General features: G+C 44.8%; 1 protein-coding gene and 1 long non-coding RNA gene across 4 annotated transcripts in view; one reads left to right on the top strand and one right to left on the bottom strand.

The window, feature by feature from the left end:
- Positions 1-20,390, top strand: part of SV2C (synaptic vesicle glycoprotein 2C) — a 196,281-nt gene extending 175,891 nt beyond the window's left edge. For both annotated transcript variants that reach the window (XM_031446878.2, XM_064481673.1), the window contains one exon: positions 12,499-20,390. In XM_031446878.2, coding sequence (XP_031302738.2) covers positions 12,499-12,682 — 184 coding nt within the window. In that variant the 3' untranslated portion in view covers positions 12,683-20,390. The remainder of the gene's footprint in view (positions 1-12,498) is intronic.
- LOC135319809 (uncharacterized) lies at positions 8,268-11,325 on the bottom strand. Of its 2 annotated transcripts, none has more exons than XR_010378720.1 (2): positions 11,110-11,325; positions 8,268-10,139 (listed from the first exon to the last, which is right to left on the bottom strand). It is a non-coding gene; the product is annotated as an uncharacterized LOC135319809 (long non-coding RNA). The 2 variants fall into 2 exon arrangements; XR_010378719.1 differs by having other exon boundaries at positions 8,268-10,144.
- Positions 20,391-21,315: the final 925 nt, after the last annotated feature.

Consider the following 21,315-nt stretch of genomic DNA (forward strand, 5'->3'; position numbering starts at 1 on the left):
TTGGTATCAGAGACAAGCATAACATAATGATTACAGAGTTTTAAACAGATGCCCAATGACATTTTAGCCATTTCCCCAGGTTAGAAAGGTCATGGACACTGATTGGCACACGACAATTTAAGGGGCAGAGAAAGGGGTAGAAGTGTCCCCCAAAACTGAGTTCGCCTCTTGGTGGGCATCAAGAGCCAAAAGACACAACCAAGCCAAAAATGGGGAGAAGGAAGGATTTGTTACTTGCAGCAAGCGAGAACACTGGGCATCTCTCCCAAAGAAGCTTTTCCCCAAAGCTGCAAAGCTGGAAAAGCTTTAAGCTATAGGTATATGCATATTCATGAAGGGGCATGGGCAGAGTCTGAGCTTTAGTTGATTGAAGTCACTGAGGGTTAGAAAAGGTCAACATCAACATCCCTTAGGCTCCAGGTGATCTGGTGAGTCCGCGCCTAAGGGGGGTTTAAATTCTGCAAAATAGCTCAAAGGTTTCAGGCTGGGTTTTACCTTTGAAACAGAACTGGAAGTCTTTACAACTGATTTGTTATCTTTGCTATTGTTACTTCTCTTACCTGATAACAGTTTGTTTTTTGTTCTGTTAAGATTACTGAGACCTGTTCTAGGCCAGACTTAGATCACACAATGGCTTAGGCCAAATGGCTTCTCTGAACAAAAGAGAGAGAAACATTTTTAAAAAGTCCTACAAAAGATTGCTTTGGCAATTCGGGGTCTTTTATGGTTCCATATAAATTTTTGAATTGTTTGTTCTAGTCCTCTAAAAAATGTCTTGAGTTTTTGACAGAGTTCTTCCAATCCAAGAGAACAAGCTACCTTTCCATTTCTTTGTATCATCTTCAATTTTCTTCATCAGTGTTTTACAGTTTTCAGAGTATAGGTAACCTCCTTGGCTAAGTTAATTTCTGGGTATTTTGTTGTTTTTGATGCAATGGAAATATTTATGCCAGTTAGAAAATTCTGGTTTTTGAAGTGCAAAAATAAAAAAAGTGAATGAAGGGTCTCAAATGGCAAAATAGCCTTCTTTTTTATAGGTGAATCGTATTCATTGCGTATATATGATACATCTTCTTTATCCATTCATCTGCTGGTGTGCACTTAGGATGCTTCCGTGTCTTGGCAATTATAAAAAGTGCTGCTGTTAATAGCAGGGTGTATGTATCTTTTTTAATTAATGTTTTTGTTTTTCTCAGGTATATGCCCAGGAGTGGAATTGCTGGGCCATATGGTGATTCTGTTTTGGGGTTTTTGAGAAACCACCATATTGTTTTCCATAGTGGCTGCACCAATTTACATTCCCACTGGCAGTGTACAGGGGTTCCCTTTTCTCCACATCCTTGCCGACATTTGTTATTTGTGTTCTTTTTGATGATGGCCATTCTGACAGGTGTGAGATTGTGTCTCACTGTGGTTTTGATTAGCATTTCCCTAATATTGGTGATGTTGAGTAGATTTTCATGTTCCTGTTGGCCATCTGCATCTCCTCTTTCGGAAAAATGTCTATTCAGTTCTTCTGCTCATATTTTAAATGGGTTGTTTGTTTGTTTGTTTGTTTAACGGAAGTACAGTTGATTTTTTAAAAATGGCTTCTCTGATGTCAAGAAAGCCATGCCTGTTTTCTTTCTTCAGGAACCCCTTACCCTATCTGCTTACAGAAGGACCCTAACCATCAGCTTATCTACTTTACAGATTTGTGAGAACTTGGGGTTGATAGCAATCCCCACTGTATTATTTTAGTGGGATCCTTGAAGATGCAATTTGTTTATGGCCATGTGGGGGAATCAGTTTCTTGGAACAAAAGCTTAGGGAAGCTTTTTCATGTCGGAGACTCTCTGACACCATATATGAAGTGTCTTTTCCAACACCAATCAGTTCTCTACTCTGACACTATCTTACCTGGAGTTAGCATCAGATCCCACAGTTAAAAATCTCAGTCCCACAAGACTGAATGGATGGCCATGGCAGTTCTGAGCCTGGGACACAGGAGAAAGAACAGGTTTGGGCTGGGGTGGGGTAGATAATCAGCTCCACTTTGGACGTGTTGGGTTTTCTTGTCAACATGGGGCTGACAGGCATTTGAATATTTATTTACATTTAGATGCCAGAAAGACTCCTGAGTTGTGGGTTGAACATTCACTCACTAATTCATTAAACAGTGCTTTTCAAGACAGGTATCATGTGGCAGGAGTTGTTCTGGTTCTTGAGATACACCAGTGAACAAAACAGAGCTTACATTCTAGTTTGAGGGAGACAGTCAATAAAAATTAGATAAGTAAAATAGATCTATCAGATGGTGCTAAATTCTATAAAGAAACATTAAGCTACAGAGGGGCATAGAGGGTGGTGGGGTCAAGGGAGATTTTTATTGTTAATAGAATTTCAATTGCAGTTGTTAATAGAATGGTCTAAGAATATGTGGCTGTAAAGGTGACATTTGAGCAAAGATCCAGGAAGATACTTGAGAAGAGAATATTCTCAGCAGAGGCAATAGTAGGTGCAAAGGTCCTGAGGTGTAAATGTAGGAGACCAGTTGGAAGAGGGGCAAATAAGCTTGTCAGAATGGAATAGCATAGGAAGGTGGAGGGATTAGAGGTGATAAGGTCATGGTGGACACTAAAAAGGCTTTGATCTTCATGCTGAGTGAAATGAAAATCCATTGGAGGGGTTCAGGCTAAGGAGTGATGTGATCTGATTTATATTTAAAAGGAGAACTGGCTTTGTGTTCGAAATATAGTCTAATAGAGGGACCTAGAGATTGTCATACTAAGTAAAGTAAGACAGATACAGAAAGACAAATATTATATGATATCAGTTACATATGGGATCTGAAAAATTATACAAATAAACTTGTTTACAAAACAGAAACTGACTTATAAACATAGAAAATAAACTTACGGCTACCAAAGGGAAAAGCAGGGAGTGGGAATAAATTAGGAGTTTTGGATTAACAGACACTACTGTATATAAAATAGATAAACAACAGGATTTACTGTATAGTACAGGGAAGTATATTCAGTATCTTGGAATAATGTAGAATGGAAAGGAACCTGAAAAAGAAATAAATATATATGTATGTATATATATGTATATGTGTAACTGAATCACTTTGCTGTACACTTGAAACTAACACAATATTATAAATCAAAATCAAGCATACCTCAAATATATATATATATATATATATATATATATATATATATATATATATATATATTTTTTTTTTTTTTTTTTTGAGGCTCTGAGGTGGAATCAGAAAGACCAGTTAGGAGCCCACTACAATAACTGTAGCAAGATATAATGGTGCCAGTGGAAGTGGTTAGAATTGGTTAGATTCTGAAAATAAGTTGAAGACCAATGGGGATTGCCAAAAGTTTGAATGTGAAGGTTGAAGGGGAAAAGATACTCAGAATGACTTCAAGGATTTTGACCAGAGCCACTGAAAGGCTGGAATTGCCTTTACTAACATGGGGGAAGATTGTGGGAGGCAGAAGTGAAGGAGGAAGACTCAGGAGTTCAGTTTTGTTAAGTTTGAGATGCTATTAAACATGGAAGTGGAGATGCCAAGTAGTACATGAGACCAGAGTTCAGAGGGAAGTCTAAGTGGGAGATAAAAGTTTGAGCCCTTTCATTATATAGATGCAACTTAAAGTCACGGTGGATGAGACCACCAAATGACAAAAAGGGAATTCTGAGGACTCAGTCCTGAGACACTACAAAAATCAGAAGTCAAGCTGATGAGGAGAAGCCAGGAAGGGAGATTGAGAAGGAGCATCAGGTGTTCAGAGCTGAAGGTAAGCGCTAAGTCCAGGCTTTCGTGAGGTCCTGGAAGGCAAGTGGAGAAAGCTGTTCAAGGAGGAGGGAGTGATCAGCTGTGGCAGGTGCTGCTGCTGTTTCAAACAATGAGGGAAATTTATTTCTAGTGCTCGAGGTTACGGCCACAATTAAATCACTGGCACAAAGGTAATGAGAGGGCCCTGCTCACTGGCATCAAGGCAAAAGCCCAGTGGCCAGACTCATATCCAAGACAGCAGCTGATCCTGAGACAGGCCCAGGTTTGATGCTGTCTTGGGGTTCAGTTGACTTCTGAGCCCCAAGCAGGGCTGAATCTTCAGGTGGGAGATGAATGGCCCCACCTATAAAGAGAGGGGAACCATCGGGACAGTCAAGACGGGTGTGCGTATGTATGTTGGAGACAACCAGCCATCCCTGTGTTCTTTAGCGCTTATGGTGGTGACTCTCCTGGTAACCAGGCTGGGGACACTGTGCGGAGCTCAAGCAGTAGGTTAGAGAGGCCTGGGGGTAGTTCAAGTCAGAGAAAACAGAATGCAGGGGCCCACAGAGGAATAATGGTCTAAGAAGGCAGGAGGTCGAGTCTGGGTGGGTGAGTCCATTCAGGTAAGAAGATCTAGAGTTTCCACAGACCTGGCCTAGGAAAGCACAAAAAGTTCCCAACATACAATTTTTTGACTGTATGATAGGGCAAAATCAGTACGAATTCAGTAGAAACGGTACTCGGCGTTTTGAATTGTGATCTTTTCCCAAGCTGGCAATGTGCAGTGTGATACTCCCTTGTGATGCTGGTCGGGGAGTCGCAGCTCCGTCAGCCACAGGCTCACGGGGTAAACCACCCATACACCTACAGCCGTTCTGCACCCATACGACCGTTCTGTTTTTCACTTTCAGTACAGTATTCAATAAGTTACATGAGATATTCAACAATGTATGATGAAATAGACTTTGTGTTAGATGATTTTGCCCAACTGCAGGCTAATGCACGTGTTCTGAGCACGTCATTAAGCTATGATGTTCGCTAGGTGTATTAAGTGCATTTCCAACTTATGATGCTTGCAGCTTGTGATGGGTTTTGGGGGCATATAACCCCTTCGTACGTGGAGGAAGATCTGCAGAGCACATGCTCTGCTCATTTTGATTCTCATTTCTGGCCCAAGTATCCTGCATCCATGCAGTGACTTCTTGCTGCCACCCTGTGGTGGAGCTCCCTTGCCCACACTTCCTATGCCCTCGTGGCCCAGAGCCATTCTCACCCAACTCCTCCGCGGAGCTCAGGGCAAGGAACTTCCACCTTGTAAGTGATGAAACCCAGGCTCTCCCTGCTGGCCTCCAGCTCCACACAGAATCCCTCAGGCCAGCAGCCTGTCTCCCGGGGATTGTCTCAGCAGCCTTCTCCCGCCACTCTCTGGGCTCTGGTCTCCTTTTTCCTTCCCCTTTACACATGCCCAGTTTCAGACATGACCGCAGAAAGGATGTGAAAGTAAACCCCTGGTTGTTCCCACCTGCAATTCGCTGCTCCCTCTGGGCAGCTGCTGCTGTCACCAGCACTGTGGGACGGGCCTCTTCCGTGATGAGCCAAAATCAACACATCTGCCCAGAATTCACCAACCTAAGTCCGTCCCTTTAGGACTATGTTGGTTTAGACAGAGAAGTTCCCTACTCCCTCCTGGAGCTCAGACCTGAAGTTCACTAGTCCTGGATCTCTTACTGGCCAGCTGTGTGACCTTAGGGAGACCACTCAGCATAACTGTGCCTCCATTGTTTGAGACATCAAATGAGGTGACTCTGCATCTGTGGTCACAAAGATAAAGACCTCACTTCATTTTCAAAGACTTTGAGATGAAGCGATCATTCATTCAACCATTGTATGTAATCATTCACTCCATCCATGTCTCTTTGCCTTCCTTTTTTTTTTTTTAAATAACCTTTATCATTGTGTATGTTTAATTTCTATGTGACCTGAGTCACTTTGGCTGTTCAGCAAATGTCAGACCCTTTTTGTCTCTGGCAGTTAGAAGTAGAGGGTAAGGAGGTAGACAGTATATGTCCCCTTCACCCATCACCTGGCCTCCCAGTGGTGTATCACAATGGTAGCAAATCCTGCCACATGTGCAGATGGACACAGAAACAGTCCTACAGCCTGTCCTTGACCCCAGGGAAGTCCATTTCTCTGCCCTTGCATGAAAGGGCCACGGATATTAGGACATGCTGACAGCAAGACCATCAGACTTGGGGCTAGGCAGGAAGCAGAGTGCCTTGTAAGTGTCAAGGCCAGGGGCTGGTGGGCCCTAGAGTTTGGAGTCTGGATCAAGGCTATCATTTCACCAGTTGGAGGCTGCTGAGCTTGGAGGATGCTTGTCCACCCCTTGTGCTACGGGCAGAATCTTCTTCCCACTTAACTGCATATCAAGCACTCATATCACCCTGAAAATTCAGCCCCGTGTTCATTTACAAACCTTCTCATCCAGATTTCTAAAATGACAGTTAAAGCCCTAAGTCATGACCTCTGGCCTGTTGATTCCTGATGAACATGTTTTAAATTCTGTGGGTTAAGAGACAACCTCTCTATACTGAAGTGCTTTTTTTTTTTTAATTAACGTTAGTTGATTTACGATTTTGTATTAGTTTCTGATGTACAGTGTAGTGATTCAGTTATACATACATATATTCTTTTTCATTGTAGGTTATTATAAGCTATTGAATATAGTTCCTTGTGCTATACAATAGGACTTTGCTGTTTACCTATTTTATATATAGTGATTTATATCTGCCAAACCCAAACTCCCTATTTATCCCTCCCCCCAGCTTTCCCCTTTGGTAACCATAAGTTTGTTTTCTATGTCTGTGAGTCTCTTTCTGTTTTGTAAATAAGTTCATTTGTCTCATTTTTTAAGATTTCACATATAAGTGGTACCATATCAGTTGTCTTTCTCTGACTTACTTAGTATGAAGTTCTCTCGTCCTGGATCTCTTACTGGCCAGCTGTGTGACCTTAGGGAGACCACTCAGCATAACTGTGCCTCCATTGTTTGAGACATAAAATGAGGTGACTCTACACCTGTGGTCACAAAGATAAAGACCTCACTTCATTTTTAAAGACTCTGAGATGAAGCGAGCATTCATTCAATCATCGTACCTAACCAAACTACACTCCATTCATGTCTCTTTGCCCTCCTTTTTTTGGTTGTTGCAAATGGCATTATTTCCTTCTTTTTATGGCTGAGTAGTATTCCATTGTATATATGTACCGCATCTCCTTATCCAATCATCTGTCAGTGGACGTTTAGGTTGCTTCCATGTCTTGGCTATTGTAAATTATACTGAAGTACTTTTAAGGCAAATTACCTCCCAGATCACACGATGATAGGATGTTAGGGTGGACATCTTTTTACTATCTGTCACCCACTAGAATGTGAGCTTCCTGAAAGCAGGACTTTGTTTTCATTATTTACTACCATGACTCCACGTGAACGAATGAATGAATGAATGAATGATAGAAAGAAGCCAAGAAAGATGCTTTTTCAAATCCAGCTGGTTAAGGGCAATATGGGTTCTTGCTCCCCACTCTCCACGGTAAGCTCATTGGAACAGCCGTGAATGAGGTCGCATTCCTCTTTGGTTCTCTCTGGCTGCCTTTCTGTGTTGCTCTTCCCTTTTGTCCATCCCCAGCCTGTGCCCTCCCAATCCTGTAGCCGTCAGCTCCCTGTGCCCCAGACAGCACTGCCTATCGGAAGTTTCTTCCTCCTTTACTCCCCCTTCTCCATCAACAATGTGGAGGAAACCTGAATTCAGGTGCAGATGCTGCCAGAACACAGCTGAGGGACTTTAGATGAGTCCTTGAACCTTTAGGGGCTTTTTAGGGTTTTCTCATCTGAGAAATGAAGGGTGGGTCCAGTACAGTGCTGAGTATTCAGGTCATCTCATTTAACCTTATTCAGTTCGCACTCCACCCCTACCAGAGTGGGTAGTCTCACTCCATTTTCAGGGGAGGAAGAGGAGGCACAGAGAGGGACAGTAACTTCTCCTGGGTCCCTTAGCCTCAAACCCAGGTGTGTGACTCTGCAGTGCCGCTCCCAGCATGGGCATACCTAGTCAGTGACACACAGACCCCTCCCAGCAGGTCTGGGGTGGGGCTCTGGGAATCAGTTTCTAAGAAGCTCTCCTGGTATTTGGGGTATACGGCCATGCTCATCAACCATGGCCTTAGATGAACTCCGGGTAGCCTCTCAGGGCTCACCTTCTTGTTTCTTTTCTTTTTTTTTTTTTTTAACCGTGGCACTGAGAATTGAACCCAGGACCTCATGCATGCTAAGCATGCACTCTACCACTGAGCTATACCCTCTCCAGTCAGGGCTCATTTTCATCCTGTCATTATTTACCCTGGCCCAGGAACTCACTTCCTAGCTAGGTTTATCACATAGATGATAAGATACAAAGGCTTCTATTATTACCTGCCCATGAATGTATTTGCATTTCAATAGAAATTTGCAATAGGATGAGGCTTGATGGTTGTGGGGCTGGGAGGAGATTTGGGGGGGGGGGCGCTACTTTGGGGCCAGGGACTCCTGTGGGCTCACAGCTCTCAGGGAAGTCCTTGTCCACTTGTGTGTGAGTAGGGAAAGCTGTGCCAGCAGTGGCATCGGATGCCGTCTGCCCAGGTTAAGGAGGACACGCACAGAACACACATGTGCTCACTACTTACTTAAATGAGGCAAATTTCCTCTTCCTTTTGAGATCAGAGAGCAACTGCATTCAGTCTTTCATGATTTAAGAATGTGAAATTAGGGGGTTTTCCTCCACAAAAGCAAGATGATAGTCTGGCATCAGTAAACAAATATGGGCCAACAAACGTCCATTAAGATGCTCATTACAGAAATGTACTTCTAACATATTTTGAAGATCTCAGGAAATGCCTTAGTTCATGTCTAGGCCTAGGCCTCCGTGTGCTAGTCCTGGAGGAAGTTGTGATGAGTAATGAATGTAAAAGGCCACACAGCCCCACCCCAGAGATGTGGCAGGGACCTAATAAGGCTAAACCCCAGCAGGAGAGCCCTGAGGTTGGTACAAGCCAGCCCTTAGGAGGGGAGCAGGGAGAGCTTTCTTGGCTCTCCAGGGTCAAACCGAGAGTTGGAAGAAAAGGAAATGATGCAGGTTGGGTGAGAAGCTGGTGGCCCCTGGAGCAGGTAGCTGTGCAAAGCTGAGTAAATAAGACAGCAGGAGCAGGGAAAAGAGGCTGGGTGAAGCCTTTGGATGGATTCCTCTCATCTGAGGCACAGTGTGCCTTGTGGTCTTCAGTCCCTCCATGGCACATCGTGATCATTGTCCCTTGGCTGTGCTGGACCGCTGGGAACTCCCTAGTGAACACATCCAAAGGCAGGTGGTCCTCTCTATGAAGGTGTTCACTGCAGTCTCACCAACTCTGGAAATCTCCTCCTTATCCAGCGATGTGGTTACGGAAATGATGGTTCTGTGCTCAGTCATTTCATTTTAAACAAAGCGTAAACAATGTGGGACAGTTTTATGAATGACTGGGAAAAAAGCAGAAAACAAAGTTATATAAATCCTGTGATTTGCAAAAATTAGATATGGTTGGAAGCACGCTGAAGGGAATTCAGAAATGAAAACCGTTTGCTGGAGGGGTCGAGTAGATGTCTCCTTTTGTCATTTCTTTCAGTATATGACAGTAAATCTAAACAAATTCAGAAGCGTGGCTCTCTCTGAGAGAACTGCAGGATTCTCAGCCCTGGGTACATCTTAAACTCACACAAAGCTTGTCCTGCTGCTAAGAAGCCAGCAAGTCAGGTTGGGGCTCTGCCAGCTCTGAGCTCCCCACCCTCCAAGGATGTTACGAGCACAAAGTGACTCGTGTTGAGGGTGTCTGCAGAAGTGAGTGGCCTTCCTTTAAATAAGAACAAGAGACTGAATGAACTAAAAGCTGATTTACTTACAAACAGATAACCCCCAAGGGAGAACCACTTTGAGAATGATTTTTCAAATACAACTATGCCTCCGTGCTCAGAAAATCATACCCTCCTGCTGAAATTATTTGAGGAAATCGTTTACTTACCCAAGGAAAGGACAGTCACATTTTCTCTAATGCCAACACTAACTTCTGGAGGCTGTGTGCCTCTGTGTGGACCGGATTTTCGTCTGAAGAACTACCTCTGCTTGGTAAATGAAAATGGAGACTCAGGAAATAAGGATTTGGTTGTCTTTTTAGAAGCTTCAGATGCAGGTTGCTCCTAATGCGTCTCTCTTGGTGCCGTCTGGAGATCTCAGGAAGTCACCTGTTCTTCTGTTAGAGTTTCAGCAATGTAAGGAGGTCGCTGCCTGTGTTTTATACCCTGTTCTGAGTTATACCAGAGATTCAGAGCTAGGGAAAATGTGGTCATTTTTTGTTTGTTTGTCTTTTATTGAAGTATAGACGATTTACAATGATGTGTTAATTTCTGGTGTAAAAAATGTGCTTATTTTAACACAGATGTAAATTCTGCGTGGCTCATTCTGCAATTTTAGCATCGAGACTTCTTCATACAAGGTTTTCTTTTCTCTTATCAGCAACATACACCCTGGCCATTTTCCCCTGGAACAACACAGCTCATCTCACTGCCATGAGATGTGTTTGAAAATTTATGACTCTAAAATCTAGAAACTAAAATGTAGTTTTAAAAAAGTAAGAGAAGCCAGTCTGCAAAGGTTACATTCTATATAATTTGAATTAGATGGCATTCTGGAAAAGGGAAAACTAGGGGATAGTAAAAAGTTCAGTGATTGCGGGGACTTTTAGGGCAGCGAAACGGTTATTCTATACAATGCTGTAACAGTGGATACACGTCATTATACATTTGTCAAAGACCATAGAATACACAACACAGTGAACTGTAATGTAGGCTATGGACTTTGGTTAATAATAATAGATTAAGATTGGCTCATCAGTTGTAACAAATGTGCCACACTAAGATGTTAATAATAGGGGTAGGAGGTGAGAGAGTGTACGGAAACTCTCTTTACTTTTCACTCAGTATTTTTTTAAAAAAAAACCTAAAACCACTCAAAAAAGTTTATTAACTAAAAAAAAAAAAGCCAGTTTGGCCTCATGGCGTCTCCATGGAGATGAGGAGGCCGTAGATAACGATGTGTTCTGATGTATTCTACTTACGTTTTCTGTGGTCCCCAATGTGTAGCCTCAAGCAATTTCATTTGAAAATAGTTATCAGTATATTCAATCTTCTTCTCTTTCTGGTGGTGGTTGCTATTACTAGTCTCTTTCTTTAAAAACAAACCAAAAAGAAGAAGAATACAAAATTAGCTTACCCTCCTCTCAAGAAGTTCCTGTTTTTCTCCATCAGAGATTTCGTTACACCCCTTCCAGGAGTCCAGCAGTTGGCAGCTTTGCCACACTGCAGGGGCCTGCTTACTTGACTTTCGAGGTGTCTTGGCCAAAAAGGAAAGTCAGTGCTTGCTACGCTTTTAAAGTTCGGTTCTGGCCAGTGAAGTCAGTGGCTCGGTTCCTTTGCACAAGAGGGGTGCTTATTCTTCTCCTGCGGTGTGGGAGGGGCCGTGGTTGGGTGGTACCCACAGGAAATATGTACACACTGTAGAGAGCATCGCTGGGGGTGGCACAAATCAGGGTGAGGAGCTGCTGTTCTGGCCAAAGGAAAACCCACACTTATAAATTTGCAAGTCAACCAAAGAAAGCCATGTAGTAAGTGCTGCATTTACAGCATATAAAGTGCATTTCCCTCCGGAGGGAGAAGTGTGCCCGACACCTGCCCTCCGTTCAGTGTGCCTTCATCACACACACAGTGACAGACAAAAGAAGGAGGCTGGCATAAAGGCCGAGGAGATCCATGTTATCTCATGACGTCAGTTGTATCAGTACGCCCATGAACAAAATTAAATTTCTCGCTAAGAAGATGACAGTAAAAGTACATTCAACACACATAGATAGTAAAGTTTTTCTTTTCCAAAGAAGGTCTTAAGAGGTGGGATGTGTCTTATTTATATACCAGCTGCTCATCTTACATATCAGCGGAGTAAGCAAGATCTTCTCTAGGCCAACAATCTGATTCTCCCCTGTAATATTTTCTTGGGCTTGATTTCCCACATAAAACTCTGCCGAGGTTGCAGGAATGTGTCACTAGCTCATTGGTGGCCCCCCAGCTCTGTGTTCAGTTTCTGCCTACTCCAAAAACCTCTGGGACAAGAGCATGAGAGTTCACCTCCATGGAACTAGAAAGATGCAGAGGGCAACCCAGGCACCCTTGATTTTCTCTGAAAATTCCATGTGCTTCAATTATTTAAAACCTCACATGTGAATTAGGCTAAGAGGAAATGGAGAGTAAAAAAAAAAAAAAAAAAATCTAGAGAAATACATTGCCATACATTTTAATTTAATTCTGGAAGAGAGAAGAAATGTTTCTTACTCCCTGAAATGTCCTTTCTCTTTCACAATCAGCTCATGGGCAGAATAAGGATCAGCTGGAGGTGGTAAGAAAGTCAACAGAGGGCTGAAGGAACAATACCAACAGCTGGGGTTCTCTGCTTCCAAATGTGCCGACAAGCATTTGATTCCTTGCTCTAAGGATGTACAAAACAGTCTACTTGAAGCTCATTGAAAATAACCCTGGAAGACATTTGTGTCTCAAGTTGGACTCTTGGAAGCCACTTTCTCAACCTTGTCCATGTCTCTTTCCTCTGCAGGGCGACAGGCTTTGGCTTCTTGAATGCACTATGCAAAGCAGCGGCCGTCCTTGGAAACTTAATATTCGGCTCCCTGGTCAGCATCACCAAAGCAATCCCCATTCTGCTGGCCTCCACTGTGCTCGTGTGTGGAGGACTGGTGGGTTTGCGCCTTCCTGACACACGAACCCAGGTCCTGATGTAATGGGAAAAAAGCCATCCGTCCTGTGTTTCTGTCTCCTGCCCCGTGTCAACGCTCCTGAATGACTCAAGGCTCCAGACTTTTCAGATCGAGGAAGGTGGTCAAGTACCAGAACATGAACTCTTGCTGTGACTAAAATTCAGCTGTATACCATCTTGCTCCTTAAATGTGATTTTGCACAGTTTTTTTTTCCATGCATTGTTGTCTTTCCTAACTAGGATGCTACTGCCTCCCCAAAATCAGGGGAAGCATTTTTCAGATGCCCCAGTCTACCAGGTCGTCCTGAGATTCTGCTCGCTGAAAATTTAGAAGCTAAGAAGAGGACTGGGCTGCTGTAAGAAGCAGATCCTGCCCCTAACTCAGCATTCACAGGGAAGATAAGCTGGCATTTTATTATTATTGCGTTTGTGCTGAGGAGAGGGATTCTTTTTTTTTTTTTTCAAACAGAGTGATATTTCCTGTTTACTTAGAAAAGGACACCCAGCAATTCTTGCTGTTACAGCAGAGCCTTTCAAAAAAAAGCCATGTGGTACCAAACAGAGCTGGGTGGGGCTCTTTTCAGGCATGACAATGAAGGTGACTCTGCTGACAAGAAAAACAGAGGCACTGCCATTAGCAGCAAAGCTCTGAGTGAGCTGCAGAAGCAAGATTTCTGCCAGAGAGCCCAGTGAAGCTTCTGAAAAACAGGAGAAAAAGTGATCGTAATCGTGTCTGTGATTGTGGCATGTGGTTCAGAATGTCAGAAAAGTCAGAGCTCAGAGGGATCTTCCGCCTCCGTTCACCCCCGCCCCCGCCCCACTCCCAGCTGCCACTGATCTTGCCAGATAGCGGAGTCACAGAGGAAAAAAGCCACTTTCTCAAAACGGGGTCTGCCCACCTGAGTCTGCCCTTCATCCAGACTCTCTAGTCTAAAGATCGTCAGTCATCTAAGTTGTTGTAAATTGCAGATGAGGAAGAAATTCACACCTAAAGCCATGTGTCAATGTCAAAGGATACCTCAGGGTTGGGTACCAACCTGGTGGTGCCCCCGGGGAATTGACATTGGCCTAATCAGCATCACCCAAGTGGGTCCCATTCCGCTAGATCTTCTCTGGGCTGGGGCGCTGATCAGCGTGCTCCTGGCTGCTGCCTCTGTGTGAAATCACAGCCTGCTGTGTTCCGAGGGGCCCCTCCGGCAGATAAGGGCAGCGTCTCCTGGTGGGTTTTGGCTGCTCATTTTACCTCCGGAATCTGCCTGGGCCTGAAAGAGAGAGGTCAGCAAGACATTCCCACGGGCTGTCAGCTATGTGACCTTCTCACCCCTCGGGGCTGCCCCTCCTCCACGCTGGTCCTTTTTACTCATCTTCTTTGAAATCTGAAGCCTCCGTGTAGACTTGCAGTGACGACCAGCCACCAGGAATAAATCCCATATTAAAACAATATTCCTTTTTAAAACTCTTCTGTCTTGTTAAAAGGTTATCCTTGTTGCTTATTATAGGCATTTCCAACAGGGCAGCCTGGAGGCCTCCAAGAAGGGAGAGCCTTTGTTTCCAGGAGTCATTACATTCAAAGATGTCTTAACCCCAGAGGCCACTGTGCCTCTCTCTCCCCTTCCTAACATCCCCCTAAAGCTCCAGACTGCAGAGTTCAGACTCTGTGAACAGCTTCTTTCATTAACATAAGCCATTAATCGACTCTCCCTTGATGTAATTCAGGCCTGTGGAGGGGGGCAGTGGTGTGGGGGGCCGGTAGGAAGAGAGAGGAGAGTTCCCTGGGGATGTGGGCTCAGGGCCAGAACATCAGGAAAACTCAAACCAAAAACTGCACAGGCGGCAGGAGGAAGGAAAATCGATCAAGATGAGGCGAGATCTATTAGAACCGTCTCAGCAGAGCAGCTAGAGAAACAGAACTCGCTCTCACGTCTGCCTCCTGGAATATTATTGGAGGAGAAAGGTAACAGTCAAATAGCCCACGCCAGTACCCTGTACGTTTGTCTTCCATATGTATGTGTTTCCCCACCTACCTACCCCTTGATTTATCTTTTTAAAAAAGACCTACGTGGGGACCTGAGCAAGATTTTTACTTGAATGCGGCAGGTGCAGAAATAACAGCAAAAGTAACATGTGTGTCTCCGCCGACCTACTCGAAAGAAAACTGGAAACGTGCGTGAATGTCACTGTTCTAGTCTCCCCTAACAGTTAACTTTACTTACTGGACTGTTTTTACTTTTACAAATGTCTCACATGTCTGTTGTAGTTCTAAACACATAAAATACCCAGAGCAGGGTTTACGTAGAGTTTTATTTGAGCCCCGGCTGGGGTCAGAATAGGAGAAGCCAGCAGAACCCCACTCGATGAGACCTGCCACATGCATCCCCTTCAGAATGACCTTCCTTGACCTTGTCACCTAATCCAAGCCTCCCTGGTGGCCCAAGAGGGATCTCTTCTAACCTTCTGGACAGTCTGTGGTCACAAACCTTCTTGGCCACCACCTTTTCTCCCTTTCATGTGGTTTTCCCTGCCCCCCTCCCACATTCCTGTCACCTTGATTTTGTACGAGAGAGCTCAAGTTCTTCCCCAAGTATGCGGTGTGGCCTGTCGGGCTTGTTCTGGGGTTAGCGCGATTGAGATACAGCTGTGAGATTAGACAGAAACTCAGTTCCATCAGTGCAGCAGGCCGTTGGCTCACAGACATGCAACCAGCATCTCATTTCACCTGCTGGTGAAAGAAAATGAGAATAGGTGCGCGAAGGAAAGCCTAGGAAACATTTCACTTGCTCCTCTATTTCTAACTCCTTTTCTTTCTAAAATGTCTTTATAGCCTTTTGAATCAACCCAGAATGCTCCTGAATCCTATTATCATTGCTAGGCCCTCTCAGTAGGGAAAAAACTCATCTGCTCCAAACTGTAAGTCCTGTACCACATAACACCCCAAGCAGGGGGTCTTACCCTGCGCACGTTTAATCTTGCCGCCTTGGAAGCCAGACCTGGCAGCAGGGCTCATCTTCTACCCGGAAGACTGACCCTGGGGGATAAGTAGATGGGTCCAAGCCCAAGCTCCACCACTAACCAACAGTGAGACCCAGATCTTGCTGAGGAGAATGTAGGTCATTGAACATCTCTGGTCCTCAGTTTCCGCATCTAGAGAGTAAAGGGTTGGGACCAGTTTGCTATTGGGACTTGTTCGAGATTCTAAAGGATCTTCGGGGAAGTAGCTTTATCTTACTCTCTACCGTCTTCTGATGCTGAGCTCATCTTTACAAGCTCCAAATGGGTTTAGTTTAGAAACTGAAAAATTAGGAAATAGGCAAGCATACAAGAACTCAGGAAGCTGTTTGGGAAGCCCCTGTGGAATAGGCGGGAACATGGTTCCCATGTTGTTTGTGCCGTCAGCTTCTCAGGGTCCTGAGCCTTATCTCCATTCACTGCTGGTTTGACAGTTATCAGTGCCTGCCCAGGAAAGGGACCCACCCTGCCGGATGTAGACGGTTAGAAGACACTCTGATCACAGTACTATCACAGGGGCTGCATCCTAGAGCTCTCCTGACTACTCCATCTTCTTCTTGAAATACGGTCTTACGTAGACCTGGGCCTTCAGAAACAGAGTTTTTAAGTGACTTCACCTGAATTGGCAAATGCTCCTTCATTTACCAACCTCACCAAATCTAAGTTCAGGTTTGTCACCAAAACTGCTTAGATGCTTTTCTGTATGTCTTGAGAGATCAAGGGAGAGGCGAGAAAAGAAACGTAGTGACCAGAAGGGACAGTCTAAGTTACTGAGAATGTTCCAGTGAAGGGATTAGGGCACAGTTGAGACCTTCCTAACCCTGGGATCATTTCAAAAGCACTCCGTGGAAATAGTTTCTGATTCCCTCTGCCAACCAAAATAGAATGTGATACTCTCCAATTTTTTTCTGTTGAATATCAAAATGGCCTTTAACTATTTCTTCAGTAAAGCACCTCACTTGTTTATGCATTAAAGGCTCTGAAGTCAGAAGTGTAAGAATTTGGCCTTCACCTGACATCGTAAAAAGACAGTTGGTTGATTGTTAAGGTGCATGTTGGCTGTATGTTTGGTTTTCCATTAAACCCCATATCATGCTGAACTTATTCCAGATATCTAACCTACAGAAACATCAGTCAGGTTGCAACAATAAAGAGAAAACTACACCACAGGGCACTCTGAAATGGACTATATATACATTTTTTATACTTTTGTTTCTGCCAAGCAAAGTGTGTTTTGAGGAACGCTTCTCTTGGAATCTGTGTAACATGGACAAAATCATACCTTCTAGGTGTATCGTGTGTCCACTGTTTCAGATATGGATATGACAATTCTCCATATGATGTTCTTTTGCTCTGAATCTTGACCATTCCTCAATCAATACAATGTAAATAGTGTCTCACCAACCAGACACAACCATTGGCAGGGCTGACTTCGGTCTTTCTCAAACAAGAGCTCAATCCAGTTTAGTAGTCCCAGGATTGTGAGTTACAAGGAGATAGTTCGTGGGCCTTAGTTTCAGGCTAGCAGCTCTGGGTGGGGGAAGGAGCTGGGCAGAACATTCCCTGACCTCTTGTCATCTCGTGTGATTACTCTAAATATTTATTGAGCAACTGGCACGTGCTAGGTGGAGGTGCTGTGCTGTGCGCAGGTGGTTAGCCCTTGGTGGGACTTGAATAAGGGCAGGGAAACGGGGATGAAGGAGAAGAACCTGTAATCGGGGGTCTCATATCGACACCCTCCCCATAACACAGAGCGTTGTTTTTCCATATTTGAAAGAAGTAATAACCTACCGTGGACACGGCAGGAACTACTCAAGCTGGGAGTGTCTCTGACAGGAGGAGAAAGGCCCTCGGTTGCTTGGCCTTTGTTGGAAGAACTCCTGTCTAGTTTGTACTTGGAAAAGGAGAAAAATGGAGCTGTCCAAGTGCCACGTCTTTAAATGTCCTGGCAGGAAACCACGCTAAGGTATTATTCAAGGAAAAGAACCATCAGCAAAGCTAGTCCCAACTTTGTAGAGGTGTTCATTGTTAAAGTGCTTCTGGGGCATCTTTTCATGGCCTGAAACTAGAGGTGTGGGCTGGGAAGTGTGTTCCAGAGCCAGCAGTGCTGGGACTTTCTCTCCAGAGCAGAGTCAGCAAATCCTGCCATGTCCCTGGCCTCAGCTTCCGAGGGGGTTTCCTTTCTGACTTTGAAGGCTTGTGACAAAGTCAGTGGTCTGCAGATAACCTAGAGCGGCTTTTCCCCTCCCTCCTTTCAGCAGATAACCCACCCGGAGAACAAGTTCTGACCATCAGTAGCGATTTTCAGATTTCTGTTTAAAACCAGTGCTTGGTGTTGAAAAGTGTCCTGAAGCTGCAAAGGACCTTCGGGGTCTGGGGCCCGAGAGGGCAGAGCAGAGAGAGGGTGGTTGTCTGTGGCCCCTACTGTCCCCTCCCAGAGTCCCAATTTCCTTTGTCACCCACTAGCTTTCTCGTCCTTACCTCCTGCAGGCAGGGCACACTAACTTCCTTCCTCTCCCTTCTGTTCCTCCCCCTTTCCTCTGTCACCTCTTGACTCCAGCTGTGTTGGAGAGCGAGGCCAGGCTTTACCGGGGCCCTTGGGACTAAGGGCTGTGCCACCCCGTACGTGCTGCAGAGGCCCAGGGGATGGAGAACGGGGAGAGCAGGACTCGGTGCAGGGCTGTGAGCTCTAGACTTGGCTTTGACGCAGCTCCCTGGGCTGGGCGAGCTTTCCAACTGCTTCCCAACTCCTGTGCCTGATGGGATGGGCACTACTGGCCTGAAATCTGAAAGAGGCCCATGTCTGGGGCAGAAGTCTTAGAGCTCGACACTTGACTCCTGAAATGGAGGAGGCTTGCAGCGAGGTCTCCAGAATTCATTGACCTGGGGGAGGTAGACACAGCTCTCCATGCCTACGACGGTCCTACTTGGTGCTGAGGGCTGAGTACTCCACTCAGATTTCAATGCTGAAATTGCAGAGGTCGTCCCCTCTCTGCCCACCCCACCACCCTGGTGCTCCCTTCAAGCCAAGGGGGCCCAGAACCAGGAGGAGGAGAAAGCAGCCCTCAGCCCTCTGTTCAGACTCAGACAGGGTTTAACACCGAGCTAGTGCCCCGGCTAGAAGCTGGGGTGCTGAGTCCTAAGCAGTTTGCAGGTGCCTGGAGTGTCTTCTCACGGGGGCCAAGTCATCGAAAGCCCATGGTGTGCAGGAGCAGACACAGACCAGTTCCTCAGAGCCCTTTGTTTCAGGAATTTTGTGAGCCAGTTGAGAAACAGTCATTATTAAAAATTAAACTATGTAAACTTACAATTAAATGATATTTAAAAACAAAGGTAATAAGCATTCAAAACTTTCTAATTATTTTACTGCATTTACTACATAGCTATGTCCTTGAGGTAGTCTACACCTATTGTGTCTGTCTGGTAGAAATACTGTGTGATGCTGGGCTACTGAACATGTCTTTCCAACTGCAGGTTCAGTGACGTCACCATGGTAGCTTGAAATCGGCCATGGTGGGAGAATGTACTCCATGGATAGTGACAAAGGCTAGAAATCAGACTCCACCCCCTAGACAGTGGTTTGCCTGCACACCACCACCTAAAGTCCTGACCAGTACGTGGCCCCCCACCGCACAGCCCCAGGTCACGCCAGATCGAGTCCTATGGGTTTGGTTTGCAGGCCAGCACTGTCCACAAATGCAAAGAAAAGACTTAGCAAGTTCAGACTCGTGTCGGTTCACAAAGGGTTTCTTCCTGTATTTGTTCCGATTCAGAGTAAGACCCGCAGTGCAGAGAGTCCACCACTCTCTATGTGTATTGTTCTTTCGGGAAGGATGTACAGCAAATTGGCTATTTTACGCTGTGCGAACAAAAATAAATTTGTTTGAAGTTACAGTATTTTCCCCCCGCCCCCATACCCAAGCAGGCATTGAAGAAGGAATCTCCTTGCTTTTGACATTCACCAGGCCTGCCTGGATAGAACTGGACAGATTGCCTTCATCTCATTTCCTGTGTTATTGTTATACATTAATTGTACTGAATCTGTGTCCTAAATCAAACAGGAAAAAAAAAATTGTTCTTTTTGACCAGTGCTTTCACAGCAACCAAAATGCAGTTATGTATCCTTGTCCTGAAGCAGGAACATATTGAACAGACCGTATGTCCTTCACTAATGTCTAGATACTGTAAATAAAATCCTAGGAGTGTTTTTCTTTCAGGTGAACCTCCATTTTGGACACACGCTAAACGAACCATCCACTCTCCTTTGCAATGAGACCTGGGCAGTGGTCCTCTCCTTGATTTTGGTGTTTGGGTGTTTCATTTTGTCTCTTTTCTTTGCTGTTTTTACTGCTCTGTAAGCCCTTCTGCGATGAACGTTCCCATTACCCTAAGTGTACTGTATATACGTGCTGCATGTGTGAACCCCAATAGATTCTGTTTCAGGTTTCTGGAGTTTTCATCTTCAGTACAGCTGGTCCTGTTGTGAACTCATCTTTCTGGTATGCTCCTCTGTGTCATTTTCCTGCCATATTGCCAAAATGTTTGACCAAGTGTGTTTTAACAAATGCCCGAGACGGCCATGCATATCCTTGTGTGAGGGCATGCTTCGTGTGGGATGACTCGTGCACCCCGTAAATCTCTCAACTGTGGAAGTGTGTATACATTTGTGTGCCAGGCACCTAACATTCATGTAACAGCTGCAAAGATATTTAACGGACATCAGAGTAATAAAAGAGCATTTTTTGCTCCATTATATTCAAATAAAGATTGCCGTGTGACTGACTTCCCTTCCAAGCATGAATTGACCCTTAAAAAAATAAGTACTGTTTTTGATGTTCTTGGGCATAAAGAAAACCTGTTTCCCTTGATTCAGGCTTGTTTGAATTGTTTCTGTGGGCTGATGTCGTGGGTCTTGGTGCCTTGTTCGATTTTACAGGAATACTTTCTAATTGTTAGCCAGGACCCGTGGGAAGGAAACGTCTGCGGGGGAGTTTGCGGCAGAACATATGCTGTGTCCTTCTGCCCCAGAGCCGGAATGGCAAACCGATTTTTATCTAGTGTGTTAACTCCAGCTGATCGGTAGTGTCTGTTTGGAACATTAGTTTGAGAAGAATGATGAGGAAAAGTGCTATATTTTGTAGCATTGGCATTGGAGGCAAAAACATGAACTGCTTGCCATGGATTTGCTAATCCCCAAAGAATACTTTTGACTGCATCTAGCAGAAGACCCGGCTTCAAATATCTTTACTAATAAAAGGAGTTGTTATTCCACATAACAAAGGAGGGAGGACCATCCCAAGGTTTGTTGTGATGTGGCTTGGCAACACCATCACTGAAGACCCAGGTTCTTTCCATCTTTGAGGTCAGCCGTTCTCAGCATACTGGTTTTTGTCCCCTTGTGGGCGTGAAGTGGTTCCAGCAATTCTAAACGTCAGATCTTCACACAAAAATCCAAGGGCCAGAAGAGGGACCCTCCCCTCTTTGCAATCCTGTCTAAGATCAAGGAGAACATTCTCAGAATTCTCCAGCAGACTTTCCCCTCTGTCTCCTTGGTTGGATTTGCATCATTCACCTGCTCCTAAACTAATCGCTAGCAAAGGGAATATAATGACCATACCTGGCTTAGACGAGTCAGATTTACTTCCCCCCCAG

This window comes from Camelus dromedarius, chromosome 3, assembly GCF_036321535.1.
Source record: "Camelus dromedarius isolate mCamDro1 chromosome 3, mCamDro1.pat, whole genome shotgun sequence".
NCBI lineage: Eukaryota > Metazoa > Chordata > Mammalia > Artiodactyla > Camelidae > Camelus > Camelus dromedarius.